Consider the following 14904-nt stretch of genomic DNA (forward strand, 5'->3'; position numbering starts at 1 on the left):
TAACTTCTCGGTTAAGGGGGTCCGCGATGTTTCAAAGGTGAATGTATCGAAGGATTGCTCGTTTTTTTTTTTTTAAGAAAACGTTTTGTGTAGCATCGGCAAAGGTAAGGGTAATTCACAGAGTAGGAAGTTAACTGTTAAATTGGAGCGCAGTGCCGTTGAAAATCGAATGAAAAGCGTTCATTATAGTGAGAACGTACAAAGCCTTTGTACTCGTGGCGGACTGAGTTATCCACTTCTCTCCTCCTCTATACCTATGTTAACATTTACGATATAACAATAGTATATGTATATCTACGTGCATTATTTGGGACAAAGTCTCCGTTCCACCAACGTATCTTGATGGGAGTGGACTTTCCTGTCGTTGGGTTCTTCGTTCAAAAGACTCGTCTGGCTCAAATCCAAGTGGGACACCAAAAATTGAAAGCATGCATGTATATACTTTGAATAATATTGTACAATTCACACATGCATACAATATTGAAATTCCCTTAGGCTATTTCGATGAAAGGGAGCTACTTTGAGTAACTCTATCTTCTGCATATGAAGACGAAGTTGTTCATTTCTCAAGGCATCGCTGGAGGATCAATCTAATGAAAAAGTCATTACGAACACGTGTTCGAGAGTGCGTTTCCGGCGCACTTATTTAAGGTAGAACATGCCCGTAGGATCGTATTTTATGGATGTCTAAATTGGGTCGATTTTTACTTTCTAATTAAAGATATTATCACTTTAAATTGTTGTCAAAGTTATTAATTCGAAATTGTAAATACATTTTTTCAACTTATCTTTTGGCGAATTTAATTACAAGCCATTAATTGAACGGGGATCCATCACTGACTGAACCTGACATTTCATCCGTCCCTGGCTAAAATACTTTATGTTAAAAATCGAATTAGAGAGCGCAAAGGGAAATGGATCAAGAAAACAGTGTTACTATGACAGGGAAGGGCCAAGCAGAGAAGAAACAAAATGTTGAAATAAGCAAATGTGCTTATTTTACTAATTTTGTATAATCTTTAACGTAATACATCTTTTTTACTAGGAACACACTCGTCTCGAATTTTCTCCCAAACCTTCATTATATTCTTCATTATTATTTTGTACTTTTTCATAGACTTCGTGAGAAGCGTTCATTCGTTAAAAGATGAACGATTTTTTACGCATAGTCCCTAAAATCCTTTCGTTTTTCTTTAAAATTACTCTTTAAAATTTGATATGCATGTCAGTCGACTGCCCATTTAAACTCTGCATAAATTTCAAGACTTTAAATAGTTTCGTGCATGAACTACCTTGATCAGAGCTTTTCACGAAACGGAAGTGAGAGTTTTGAAAATGTTATTTCAATCAACTGCGAAAGATTATTTTGAGACTTCAGCCACTGTGCTACGAGGTGATGTTTTTTTTTCATTCGCCACGAAAAATAAAATGTTTCCTGCAATAAAAGATCTCCACGTGGCGAAAGAAATTGTGCAGATTCAATGTGATTCGTTGAATCGTCGATCGACAGGTTGGGCTCGAAGCTTTTTCTACTTAACGCGATATGCCAGGCGTAGGACGTCTACTTCCGATAGAATTACTTCGGTATAAATGGAGAGAAAGAGAGAGAGAAGTAACCGGGATGGCTCGGGGGTTCGAGAGGGAGCTTACACAATTATGTAAAATGAGTTATAGCGACGAATAAAAAAGTTGAAGACGCACGGAAGAAGTAAGATGAACGCGCCTCAAGAACTTCGTTTTCTTATCGAAAATTTAATTCCGATTTGTCACAGTGGAATAAAATCCCCTCTCTCTCTCTTCCTCCCTTCATCTCCTTCTTCTATTCCGTGACAATATATTCAACACGATCGAGCTTTTCTTTCTCGTTTTCTCAGTTTTTCTCTTCGCATTGAAGGTTGCAATTCAGCTGGTTTTCTCCCTCGTGCAAAATATCTTCGCTGTCCCCTGGTGCACCCGGATATCGATGTGACCGTTGAATACGAATTCCGAAAATATTCGTGATAGAGTTACTGTAATATAAAAAGCGGAAGAGAGACAGGAAGAGCAAAAAAGCTTCAAAGGATACTTAAAATTTTCATATCTTTGGTAAATAGATAAAAATCTTCGATTTCAATGCAATTCTGCTGTGATTGTTTCCAGGATTTTTTTATCGTGAGTACAAGATACGGATCGATGGATTATATTAAAGTTGATATTCTGTTCCATTAAGAAACGTCGAACATGCTCGTCGTTGAGAAATGAAAGGATTGAAAAGGGAATCGCAAAACCTGTAACATATGAGAAAACACATTTCGAGTTCCTCGCCAATCGTATGTAGGAGAGATCGAGGTAAAATACGTCATCTCCGAAAATATTGTGACGAAAAATTTCATGGTTTTTCAATTAACATTGTTTTAGGAGTGAAACTTTAGTTTTTTATTCAATTTTAATATTCTTCATCCTAATATAATATCAAGCACAATCACGATTTATCCTCTTACCAAAAAAAAAAAAAGAAAAATAAACTGTTAGAGTGAACTGCTCATTGAAGGAACACGTAAGCCATGCGCGAACTGTGTTGACATTAAAGTGGGAGATAATGTGTAAAGACACACGAAAACACGCATTCATTGTTCAAAGACGAATTGAATATTGTATACAATTTTTTTCCTTTTTGTCGATGAATTTTCCGGAAATTAGCAAAAAGAAACGTTGTACACGAAATCCCAATGACCGAACACTTGATCCATTGAAAGAACACTCATATTCAACGTCACAGCTTTCACTGATGCCTACTATTTTTGTTCATTTATTTTCATTGATAAGGAGTAATTAACATTAATGCAAAAATACATATTGTAACAGATATTAATATCAAAATAACAATAGAATCATATTAATATTTTTAATTATTCATCAGTCATTTATTCAATGAAAAGACGTCCCTGTATTCATGCAATGGGAAGAGTTAGGAAATTTGACTCGACATACGAACACTCACGGATTTCATGTGTTTTTAATTATTACACAATTAAATAGTGGTTGAACTTGAAGATTGGACAATTTTATTCTTATATTAATTGAAACTTTTCGTTAATCGTAATTCTTTGATTGATAACAAGCCTGGAAACATTTGAGACCCGGTCTACTGTTGCGATTTCCCGGAAAACGGACTGGTTGAATGTTTTATTTTTTTTGCGCGCGTGAACATTTTAAAAACTTCAGAAAAAAATAAATACTATACTTTGACTCGCTATTAAATGAGATTATTCGTTTTTAATCATGTTCAAAATTTTTAAATGTTCGATTTATTGTATAATTGACGTTTATTATCCATAGTATGAATATTGCCGCTTTATAATTGATGATTTACTAAAATTAAGTTTGATCACTCGTAAGATAATCGTGTCTGATTTAATTACTTAGTTATTAGTTAGCGATATACCCATGCAAAAAATCACACCACGATTATTACGTTTGCTCGTGTTATAGTCATCTTACAAAATTCTAGTTGGAGTTTATTTATCGATTTTATAAGACCTTGTTGGATTTATAATTCTAATGTACTCGTTGTCATGAATCTATATGATTTCTTCGAAATAAAAATGTATTGTGAGTTCTGGTTTTATCCTTAGTACACAATTATCTTGAATTTCAATATTTTCAGATGAAAGAACCCTAAATAGTCTTCATCAATCAAGATAAATGACTGTTCGAGTCTATCTCCATATTCAACAAATCATTTTGTTCATTCAATGGCGGGTGTTCCGCAAATGGACGATTCACCTTTTCGAGTCTTTTTCACTTCAGTCTTTTCAATTCACTTAATGCATCGTTGATAAACGTACTTTATTCGTATTGCATTAAAAATTCAAAAATTTACGAAGAAAATACGCAGCATGAAATTCTAGTTAAGATTCGATAAGAGAATATTTCGAAAATATTTCAATATATTTTGCTGCAGAGTTATTCAAATTTACAAAAACTACCATCATTGTTTCGAAAAACAGGTTTCCATGGTCGAATGAAAACATTCAAAAGGATATGTATACGAAAGGAGATCCGACCGGGAAAAAGAGATCTTGAAAAAAGAAAAAAGTTATGAATATAAGCGGTATGCCTGTATTCACAAATTTATCCAGGCGTAGTAAAGAGACGAGGATGAAGCAGAAAGCGGAGCAGTTAAAGCTGAAAAAAATGTGATACCTAATTTGCATTTGCTGCAACGAAACGTCTAATAAGTGCCATCTCTTTATCCTGGTGCTTCATCCACTCAGCCATGCTCCAGCAACATTCACTTTTCTCAAGCCCATCCGAGCCATACCTCCATCCCTTTTTCCATCGCGTTGAAAACTCCTGTCTCCCCTGAGGAACATTTTGTTTTATCTCATGTGTAACCTAAAATTCGAATGGGAGGGTCTTCTCCACTCTCTGGCGCTTTTTTTTTCTTGCGAGTGATCCGGTATTCGAATATTCTTAGACTTTTTTATGCATGCTTGTAAATTTGTACACGAGGAAGTTGGCTATAAATCGAATTCTAACGTCAGAGGTATTTTGATCTCAATAATCGAACTATAAAATAACTCCATATTTTTCCATAGTTTCCGGTATGAATTTAGAAAGAAAATATACCGAGAGCAGCGGGTCGGAATATTCGAGAGACGAATAGGTATTTGTTTCATGACAGAAAAAAGTGAAAAAACATATTCCGAAGAAAATACTCTTCTGAGGATAGATCCGCCGGGGAGAGTGACGTTTCATTTTTTTTTTACACGCTGCTGCGTAAAAAAGTGTCTGAAAACGAAAATACACAAAAATTTATTCGCATATAGGACGATCGCAAGGTTTAAATATCCACGACAGTGCTAAAATACATTTCGTTCTTTTAGCGTCACAGACACGACACCATTTTGCACGTTCATTTTCGTGCGTACCCTCTTAGAAACGAAGATTAATTGTTATTTATTCTCTCTCGGTCATGCGACGACAGACAAAAGGGAGGGCCTTAGGGGATGGAGCCACTCATTCACCACCCTCACATGCATTCGAGTGTCCACGAGCTAGTAAAGTTTTTTCTTCACTCATGAATAAGAATCGCAATGAAGGTTGGGTAAAAAAGCTTTTAGCGACCTTATGAAAATTTTCACGTATCAAAGCAAGAAAAAGACTCGTCCTTATACAGTGCTCTTGCAAAGTTCAACGACCGTCCAACTTCTCTTCGGAAAAACAATGTGTAGAGGAATATCTTGTTCGCGGAATTCTCTCATCGGTAACTCGAGTGTTTTCTTTCTCGTGGGGTTATTCGAGAAAAAACGACTATAGATTGACTCTTTGTTGTCAGGCTGTATCAACTATGCTATAAATATTTTGTGGAGCGCAATATCAAACGCAAACATGTTGAACATCGATCAGAAAGGAACGACAACATCGTCCAGTCATGGGATATCTATTTCCGATTCGAGGTAATCGAAATTCCAACGACATCCCGAGAGAGATTTTCTTTGCAAAGCTCAATCTTGTAAAAACCAAAAAAAGCTGCCAGTCAACCGCTGTACTGTACGTTTTGGACTCATTGTATCGTCAATTTATTGTTCATAAATTGATCAAGTACATGCCAAATATAAGAGTAGAAAAAAGGTTTTTTTTTCTTGACGATCAGAAATTGCTGTACTTCGATGAACGTCTGAGATTCTATTTTTTTGTTCAATACGAAGAGTCGAAGAATTCCATTCCTTTCATAATTCCTAATAACTAAGTTTCTAACAGTGATGTTCAAAAAATGTATCGATCGATACTCGTTACTTGCTACCAAAGTATCGAGTAACAAAACTTGTGACGTTACTTCGATACATGTGTAGCAAGCAGCGAGGAAAATTTCGAAACTTGATATATTTATAGCGGGTAATTCGATCTCGATACTCAATACATTTGGAGCAAGTAGCGAAGAAATTTTGTAGGGAGTATCGATATATTTGTAGCTATATTTGTGGACATTTGGAGCGAGTATCGAGATTAAATTCGTTACTCGCTGCATATGTTTCGAAATAGCGAAATAAAATATTCGCTACTAAATACATTTGCAGCGAGTATTATTTACGTATCTCGATACAAAAATAGCGAAGTTTGGGCATCACTGGTTTCTAATGATTATTTCATGATGATATCTAATGAGTTCTACTCTAATGATTATTTCATGACTGAGTGATAAAACATGGGCTTCATTGGTACATTTATAGAATAGCATGATAATGTAAAAAAAAGTTTCACTGTTAAACTCGTTGTTTCCTTCGTATTGTTTAATCAGGATTTTAATTACTTCGGAAAATTCTCGTTTGATGGAGCAATGTTACATGTGCAATATGAATAATTCAGGAAACAGAATTCCCAGTGCTTTAAGTTTACGATTACTACTTGAAATCGTATACGTCGTACTATAGTGAAATCTGACGAGCCAGCAGTGCATTTGCACACAGTAATATCAGTTGAAGTTGCTGGGCAGAAGGCTCATTGCGCCATTGGTAAAAATTGCTTTTTTTCCTCTCTATTTGCACACGTACGAAATCGATGACGAAATTCGTAAGAATGTTCAACTTTATCAAACAAAGCGAACTGAGCCCACAGTAATGATTATATGCGCCGAAAATAAAAGCCAAGAAACTATGCAAACGGTGAAATTTAATTGGGTACTTTCTCATATCGATTTCGCAGATTCACAATTGCACCAGGTGAATGACGTTTCCGGTCTGTAAATAAGAGGCCCAGATTGCCCCCTCGAGATTTATCTCATCAGATTAGCAATTTTATTGCTAGTTAAAGCGCTCCAAGCTTGGTTTATGCACAGATACACCCACACACACACATTTATTGTACATACATAAAAACGCGAATACGTGCTAGATGCTCGAAGGTGTATCAGGCGAAGTAACAACGTCTCAGAGGTTACACGACGCGCCAGCTTTCAGTCTGTTACGTCACACACAGACACGCGCACACCCTTAAATTATATTATCGGGCTGGACGATCACAAAGTACTCTCCAGAGCTTTATCGAACTTGACGTTGGAAAATAATGCCAGACACGCGGCTAAAAGTGTTTTTTCTCTATTAAATCCCTTTATACCACGCGCCATATATAATAGACCCATACACACGTGTGAACTTATGCATATATGCTTTATCGAATTTTCTTAAGGTATATTTAGCAGAGTAATTATTCGATCGTACTCCAAAGGACAAAGATCGTGCGGAAGACGTGTTTGCAGCAATCATTTTCAATCGTCCTCGAAAACCATATTCTTGTACGACCAAAGGAGAGAACAGAAGGTGCAAGTACATCCGGCACAAATACGTTACACTCCACCTAACTTTGCCACATTGTACACAATAGCGATCTGTGATTAAAGCTGGGACCGTTCTCGCTAACCACGATAAGCGAGATTTTGTGCAAATATACCGAGTGCTACGATTCATGTATAGTTTGACGAAATAACGAAAAACTTTCGGTTTAATAATAAATATGTTTTTGAAATAGTGTATAGAGAGGATACGTTTTTCTACGAGCTTTCCATGTCGTTTCATTCGGCTCTTTATACGTTTCGCTATGAATTGTATTCGCTCTGCGCGTGACTCAAATTCCCATCAAAGTTTTATAGCCGGAGATATGGGAACGTGAATATACAGCTGCCAGCAGAGCACAATGAAATGAGGGTGGACAGTGAATCTGGAAAATTGTTGATTTCAGGGAATTTGCAAAGGAAATTTTATGCGTATGTGCATTGACGTGCGGGAAAAATCGTGACGGATTGGACTAATTATTATACTGGCACGAATACATTCGATCCGTTGAAATATTTTCAACGAAATATCGAATATACTTGAAAATAATGCTGGTGCTTCGAAATTTCATAATAAAAATAATGAATATTCTGGAAACATGCACTGAGAAGAAAAGTCATTGGAACTACGAAATACGGCATTACGGGGTGTCAATATGATCATCACCACGAGGTTAATTAAACATGATTGAACGAATAAAATAGTTTTAGATCAAATTGCAGATTCATTCTCTCCGAAAACGTTGCAGTTAAATGAAGAAAAAAATCTTCCGATAACATCAATTAATTAATCGACGTTGTTTATTTTTATCCTTATGCAACTTGTGTTTCATTTGGAAATGCATGACAATGTAGCGTGTTTAAAAATCAAATTGACTGTATGTTTTAGGAAAATTGCAATACCATTTCGTCGATGTTTTACTTTCCCTGGAATATTTTTCATTCGAAGAATGTCCTATTTCTTTTCGTATTTTCTGGAGATACTAGAAAAATTCATTTGCAAAATCATCTCGAAATTTATATTTTTCGAAATAGAATTTATGGGTTGTTCCAATTCATACCACTTTCTTAATACGAGTCCTAAGGGAAATAAACGATTTTATCGTTTCTCATTCCGAAAAGAAATATTATCTATTTTCCCGTTGTTGTACATAAAGGAAGAAACATTGAGGAATATTTAGCTACTGCATGCATGCATATCGGAGTCTTGGAAAGGGTTTAATCGCTTTTGCATCCACCTACGATTGTCTCGATTTTATAACGTCGACGATAAAAAGTTAAGACCTTGATAGAATAAAAATATGCCACATCACGCCAGGGTACTAAGAGTATATATTCACACATGAATTGATGTTGAGACTATTAAAGATTTAGTCCTTCCCCGAGAAAATACACGTGCCTAAAAAAGCTTGGAACAAGCTCCAAGACTACAAGATCGGGGCATAAAATCTCGTGAGCGCAACATTCAATTCGTATCTTCATCGTCCCCATTTCAGAAATTCCGTATTTGAGGAACCAATATAATGCCTTTGATCATGTTGAGTAAAAATTTCATCCAATTTTCAATTATTTACCTAAAATAGCTAATTTAATTAATTTTAATCGCGTAACCTTAATTTTCAATGTTTCATACTTTGCGTTAGTGCCTGTTTGAGACTACCTGGTTTATTGGAGCTCTCTTAAAGAAATTGAATTAATTGTACCCGATGATTAAAAATACCTTTTACCTCAGGAAAAGTTGAACCAACCCCACTCGCTTCGTTACAGGTCTGCAAAATATCCATCCACACACTCTAAAATAACAAATATGAGATTCCCTGTTAAGTTATAAAATTATGGTTGCATCGGTGAATATGAATGAGGAGGAAAAAGTAATTTTACTTTTTTTTCTTTCTCAATAAATATTCGACAAACTTATTTTAGAATTGAGGTATTCTCAAGATTTTTCGGTATTGGGAGCTTTTAATGATAAAGTTTCATGTACTTCCGGTGCACATGCATTCAGTTCGTATTTATAAAATTAGTAACGATCACTAATCGATTGTCCGACTCTATTTCAACGAACATAAATGCGTATGAAGTACAATCTACAATGCTTTGGTTCGAATATCGAACCGTAGGGAAATGATTTAACGGAAATCATGTTCCGGCAATCAGAATTGTACCTGAATTGTACTCTTCCTCCCTTCCCTCGTTTCGTCTGACACAGGTTAATCTCGACGACGGAGCAATCGCATTTGCTTGAGGTCGGAGCCATCGAAACGAGGGAATTATGTATAGCAGTCCGATATCCAGTGAATTTCGATCGATTATTACAATTTACATAGATTCGGATATTCGCCGTTGATTTACATTGGTCAACGCTCGTTGATCTCCATGAATAATGATGATATGGGAAGTCAATTCGTAGATTAACGACACACTAATTGATCCTTAATGAGATTGGCAAAAGTTCGTTCACCTAAAATTTCAACTCCATCAAATATACAAAGTAATTTCATATTGATGGAATGAATATTTGATAAAATAAAGTCATCTCCGTTATTCAAATAACGAATTTTAATCATACCACGGTTTATGCAACGATTTCAATTGGATATTCGTACATATTGAATGTGAGCGCAGATTACAAGTAGCCTCGAAGCAATTATTGGAATGATTTTCGAGTGCAAATTGAAATAACGTAAATAATAATTTATGAAATTTGGAAAAATTCCATTTGCCATCGCTCACTACTAGAACACGTGCTATCCGTTATAAGCCATTAGAGCATATACGCATCTGTGACAGTTCATCACTTGATGGAATTTAATAATATGAAAATTAAATTATGCGAGAGACATTGGAAGATGAAATGCAAATGTGCACAGGCAGCGAAGGAAAAGTGTGTGCAAGCCAGTGAGAGGTAACTTGGGTGACTTTCGAAAATAAAAATAATCTAGTGTGAGAGAATATTTATTGAAGCAGCGAGTATGAAACAAAACAGAGAGAAAAAAATCCAAGCATATTCTTTCGCTTGTGAAACCCTTTCTCGTATCTTTTGTGTATACTTGCTGAGTGCTACGGATGCAACGGTAGCGAAACGACTGGAAAAGTAGCTTTTGAAAAAAACGTATGAATAGCAAAGTCCAATGCAACGATATAAAAATCAAATCTCCTAAAATCACTCTCGCACAGCCGCACGTGCACTTATCCAAATGATTATTTGCGAAGGCTACGAACTTTTCGAAAAACATTCATCCAAGAATAGATAACGGACGTGGTGCACGGAGAGAATTAAATTTGAAAAACCACCGTCGAGTACCGATAGTGCGGTGACGAGCCGCAATTCATGATGATATTATTATAGGAAAGAAATTAAATTTTTCTATAAAAACTAATAATATTCACTATTCACTGTAGGAACTTTTACCGGAGCTTTTAGTAAATTTTGACGTCACGGTGATGCACTGTAAAATTCATTAAATATTTTGTAAATTTTAGTATACGTACCGTAATTTTACTACCGGCAATATTTACTATTATAAAACTGAAAATTTAGCAAAATATTAAAAATTTTATGGCGCCTTACTGGAATAAATATTTTTCATAGACTTGTCTCCGCAGTCAAATATATTCGCGGTTAATTTTACAGTGAATTTCACGCTGAATATTACCAATATAATTGTCTCCGTGTGTAACGAGTATTTAAATGAATGACAATCTCGTGAATGTATTTACTGATTCTTGAAAACCAGACAACGATTCCTGATTTCGAGGATCGACATTTTGTGTCCAAGTTGGCATGAGTTGACAGCAAAATAAAAATTCTCCATGCCAGTCTTTCACTATCCATTCCCTGCACGATTGTATGAACTTTTGTAAACAAAATACTCGACTCAAATGGTCCGGAGGAGTTGTTGATAATTTTCCCCTCAATTCACTTAATTTTCTTGATGCTATCTATTGTATTACGTATCGTATATATATACGCATGTAACGAAGACGCTCGAAATGAAAGTTTCTTTTCTTTATGGGTCAATCGATTTATCTTGGCGGGGTTTTGTCGAGCGCTTGGCCATTCGTATATTCAATTACTTTCATTTGGAAATAGAACTATAACTTTGGTATCCCGAGTACAAAAATAGTTTTTTTTTTCGTGTAGGATGCAAAAGTTAGGGGTAATAAAAAAGTATGAAATGAAATCACCCTCCTTAATTATTTTTCATCGATGATTTCTTTTTTCTCTCGTCGCTTTATCATTAAAATATAAATGGTAGAAATAGTTGTGACAGTTGGGAAAAAATGGTGGTGATGTTTGTTTTTGTAGAGTGGATATTCTTAGGAATTTTGCGATCTCAAATTGTCTTCGTTTTTTCAATTTCATTTGTTATATTATTTTTTATTTTCACTTATAAGTTGAGCTTAATATTTTAATAACAATGCCATTTCACAGCTTTCCTCTCTGCAATATGCAGTTACGAGAGACATTTGAATTCTATGCACTGTGAGCAAACAGAGGGCTCGACATGCCTCTTAAAGCTTTTGTCGCGTGCACGCTCGAGCTCCACAGGATACGAAGCATTCTTCTTTACTCCTTATATTTTGCAAGCTTTCAACATTCTTACTATTCATCCCCATCGCACACTCAATAGACAAATATTTCCATGGCGAATAAAGAAAAAAAAGGAAACCAACAATACTGTGTACATAAAATTCTACTTCAATTTTAACGTAGCCAGTGTATTTGAATAACGTGCCAGAGTTTATTATACTCAAGACTATTGCGTGATATGAATCAAAGAATGGTTGACTTTTTGTTGCTTCTTTTTGTTGTGACGTTGAGTGACATGGAAGATCGAGAAAAGTGCTCAGAGACCTTCGTTTCTTCGCTGGCTTTTTATCATTTCTATGCAGTCTAATGAATGAAAACTGTTCAATTACGACAAATGTGTCACGATTCAAAAGCAATTATTCAGAGAAATATTATAATCGTTAAAGAATTTTTTCAATTTCGTTCAAAGTGATTAATATTCGATCGGAGTGCCTCTAAATTGAGCTTATTTTATCAGCGTACTCAGCTAATGCTTTCCTTGAAAATGCACTCAAAAAATCGGTTCGATACACTGGTTCAATGACTTCTCAACGTCAAAGGATCGATATACGTTGAAATTGGTATTCAGGCACAAATTGCTCAATGAAGAATGTGAATTAGTGCTCATTATTTATTCAAAGCTTTCATTAATCATATGGTAGCTTTAACTTGGAGAAAAAATGTAATTTTTTAATCTCGTTTAATAATTCGGATGCAATAGTCTTGGTTTGTTATTTCTTCAAGTCGTCTGTCTTAATTAACCCCTTTCCGCGACCCCTATATCCGTGTCTACTTCCCTTTAGGGCACACTTAACACGCCTCAAGTGACAAGTCGCCCGGGCTAATTGCATTTGCATCCCTCGCCTCATTTTCTGAAGAAGCTGGCTCGTCTCAATGGCTCAAGGAGCAACGTTGAAATTTCGATTTTATACCAATTAAGCAGGCAGCACTTTGCTATCTTTCTTAACTAACCACCAAGACATGAGAGAGAAATAGTTGCAATTCAATATTACGCTTTCTCAAGTTGCCAGGTTTTTTTATTCAAGAGTTACTTTTGTTCAATAGTCTAGCGAAAAACTGACGGATTTTATTGAGCAACTCGCATGGCATATGTAAAGAAATAATCGAAACGAATAAAAATGAATCATTTGAATGACTGAGCTCGTAGTTACCATGATTAAAGCTGAGCTCGAATTAGTATATGGAAAGCTATTTCCTCGAATGGAAACATGAAAGTGGGGGAAAAAAGAGAACACAGAGAAGTACCTTATGGACAATCATCCACGCAAAAACACGCAAAGTTATAAGAGGAAATGGTCGTAATGAAGGTTGAGAAAAAGACAGAAAAATGGAAAACTACGATTCAATTTATGAAACCGCTCGTGGATCGATGGTCAGGGGAGTGTCGAAAGAAAGAAGTGGCAGTAATTTCTATCGGAAGCTATGAACACCGTAAGACCGGAAATGGTGACGACAATTCAGGAACCAGATGAAGTTGAATGTGGCAAAATAATTGAAGCCGAAAATACGAGACGAGTGAAGATGAAATCTTGAAATTCGAATGAATTGCAGAATAATATATGTACCGAGATGTGCGGCAGTTTATGTAAGAAAATGATGAATGAGACAGAAATGTTAGGATATTGGAAGGAGGACGTATAGAAGAAACCTGGCCAGGATAGTGTGAGGAAATATCGAGAGGAAAAAAACCGGGGTATAAAGAGGACAAATTTAGGATTTGCGAAGGGAAAAGTGGAAACTCGAGGCACTCGTATGGGTGTAGGCAAATGAAAAATCGAACAGGGAATGAGCCGGTAGCTGGTCTGGAAAATTGGCTGGGAGAGAATAAAGGAAAAGAGTTTGAAGTTGCGATCGATAGAATACTAAGAGGACAAAACCCGTTATAGAAGTGACCAAGTGCGTGGAAAAATGTGAGTATATAATGAGAAAAATACAGGTGATGAGGAAGCATGAGTGAACATCAAAGACAATGTGGATGAAAAGCTTGAATAATCGACAGTAAATACTCAGCAGATGAGAAGATGAATGTGAGAAGAAAGATTTTTCTTCTAAAAGCTTAAAAAATCTTGAGAATAAATACACTCAGAATTCCTCATTCCTTTTGTACTCGCACAAATAATTTCGACAACTTTTCGAGCTCGTTTTATTTTCATTTGAAAACTCCCAAAAACAGTTTTCACAATTCACGAGATCATGAAACGAATAAGCAATGTTAAAACGGTGTATGGACCAAAATACAATATTGTATTTCCCTCGGTAACAAGAGGCACGTACAATATTAAATAAGTTCGTGAGGTAAGAAAAAAAAGTGAAATTCTCACGTAGTTCAATCCAAGAACAAATGTGCTGAACAGGAGAGCATGAGTGTATATCGCCTTAATACACAACGAGGGTGCAATGTGGGAGCAGAATTCAGAATGCAGCAATCTCCGCCTTCCAAGACATTCTGGTATTATATACTCGCATACGTACAACGATACTATACGCGGCGTATATACGTGCATCTTCACTCGTGCCCTTTGAATTCCTTCCTCCCCCCCCCCTCCCGTCCTCTGCACGTGACAAGAGGCGAGAGCATTTCGATGAAAAATTGAAGTACGAATATCGAGGAGTAGTGGACCACGAGCAAGATGTTCAAAGGTGTAAACGTCACAGGGGTTGTATAATTCACGATATTTAAGGCCTTGTATACACTTGTGATGGGCGGAAAAATCGAAATTTTTTTAATTAGATATTCTTCAAGTACAATGTCTGAAGAATATTTTCACGAAATTTCATAAATATCGGAGCATTAGATTCGTAGCTATGGGTATTTCAACCGACCGTCCGGTGCGCGCGGTCGTCTAGTACTGGAATCTTTGAACGCGATTATCTCAGAATCGTTTTTTTTTTAAAAATAGCTTACGGTGGACGCGATTACTAAAAAACTATTAATCCGATTCATACGAAATTTATACCACTTAATTATTATAATAATAGCTAGGTTCTGGGTGAAGAA

At 35.9% G+C, this 14904-nt stretch overlaps 1 protein-coding gene and 1 long non-coding RNA gene across 3 annotated transcripts in view; one reads left to right on the forward strand and one right to left on the reverse strand.

Moving 5' to 3' along the window:
- LOC122409782 (uncharacterized) overlaps positions 1-14904 on the forward strand; it is a 56884-nt gene that overhangs the window by 27683 nt on the left and 14297 nt on the right. The window contains exon 1 of one of the 2 annotated variants that reach the window (XM_043417588.1): positions 14393-14546. The exons of the other annotated variant lie outside the window; for it this stretch is intronic. Coding sequence (XP_043273523.1) covers positions 14537-14546 — 10 coding nt within the window. The 5' untranslated portion in view covers positions 14393-14536. Of the gene's footprint in view, positions 1-14392; positions 14547-14904 lie in introns of those variants that run through there. 2 annotated transcript variants of the gene reach the window in all.
- On the reverse strand, positions 4328-9494 carry LOC122409799 (uncharacterized). Its single transcript, XR_006260764.1, has 3 exons — positions 9478-9494; positions 9040-9105; positions 4328-4344 (listed from the first exon to the last, which is right to left on the reverse strand). It is a non-coding gene; the product is annotated as an uncharacterized lncRNA (long non-coding RNA).

The sequence above is a fragment of the Venturia canescens genome, chromosome 1, assembly GCF_019457755.1.
Source record: "Venturia canescens isolate UGA chromosome 1, ASM1945775v1, whole genome shotgun sequence".
In the NCBI taxonomy this organism is placed as follows: domain Eukaryota; kingdom Metazoa; phylum Arthropoda; class Insecta; order Hymenoptera; family Ichneumonidae; genus Venturia; species Venturia canescens.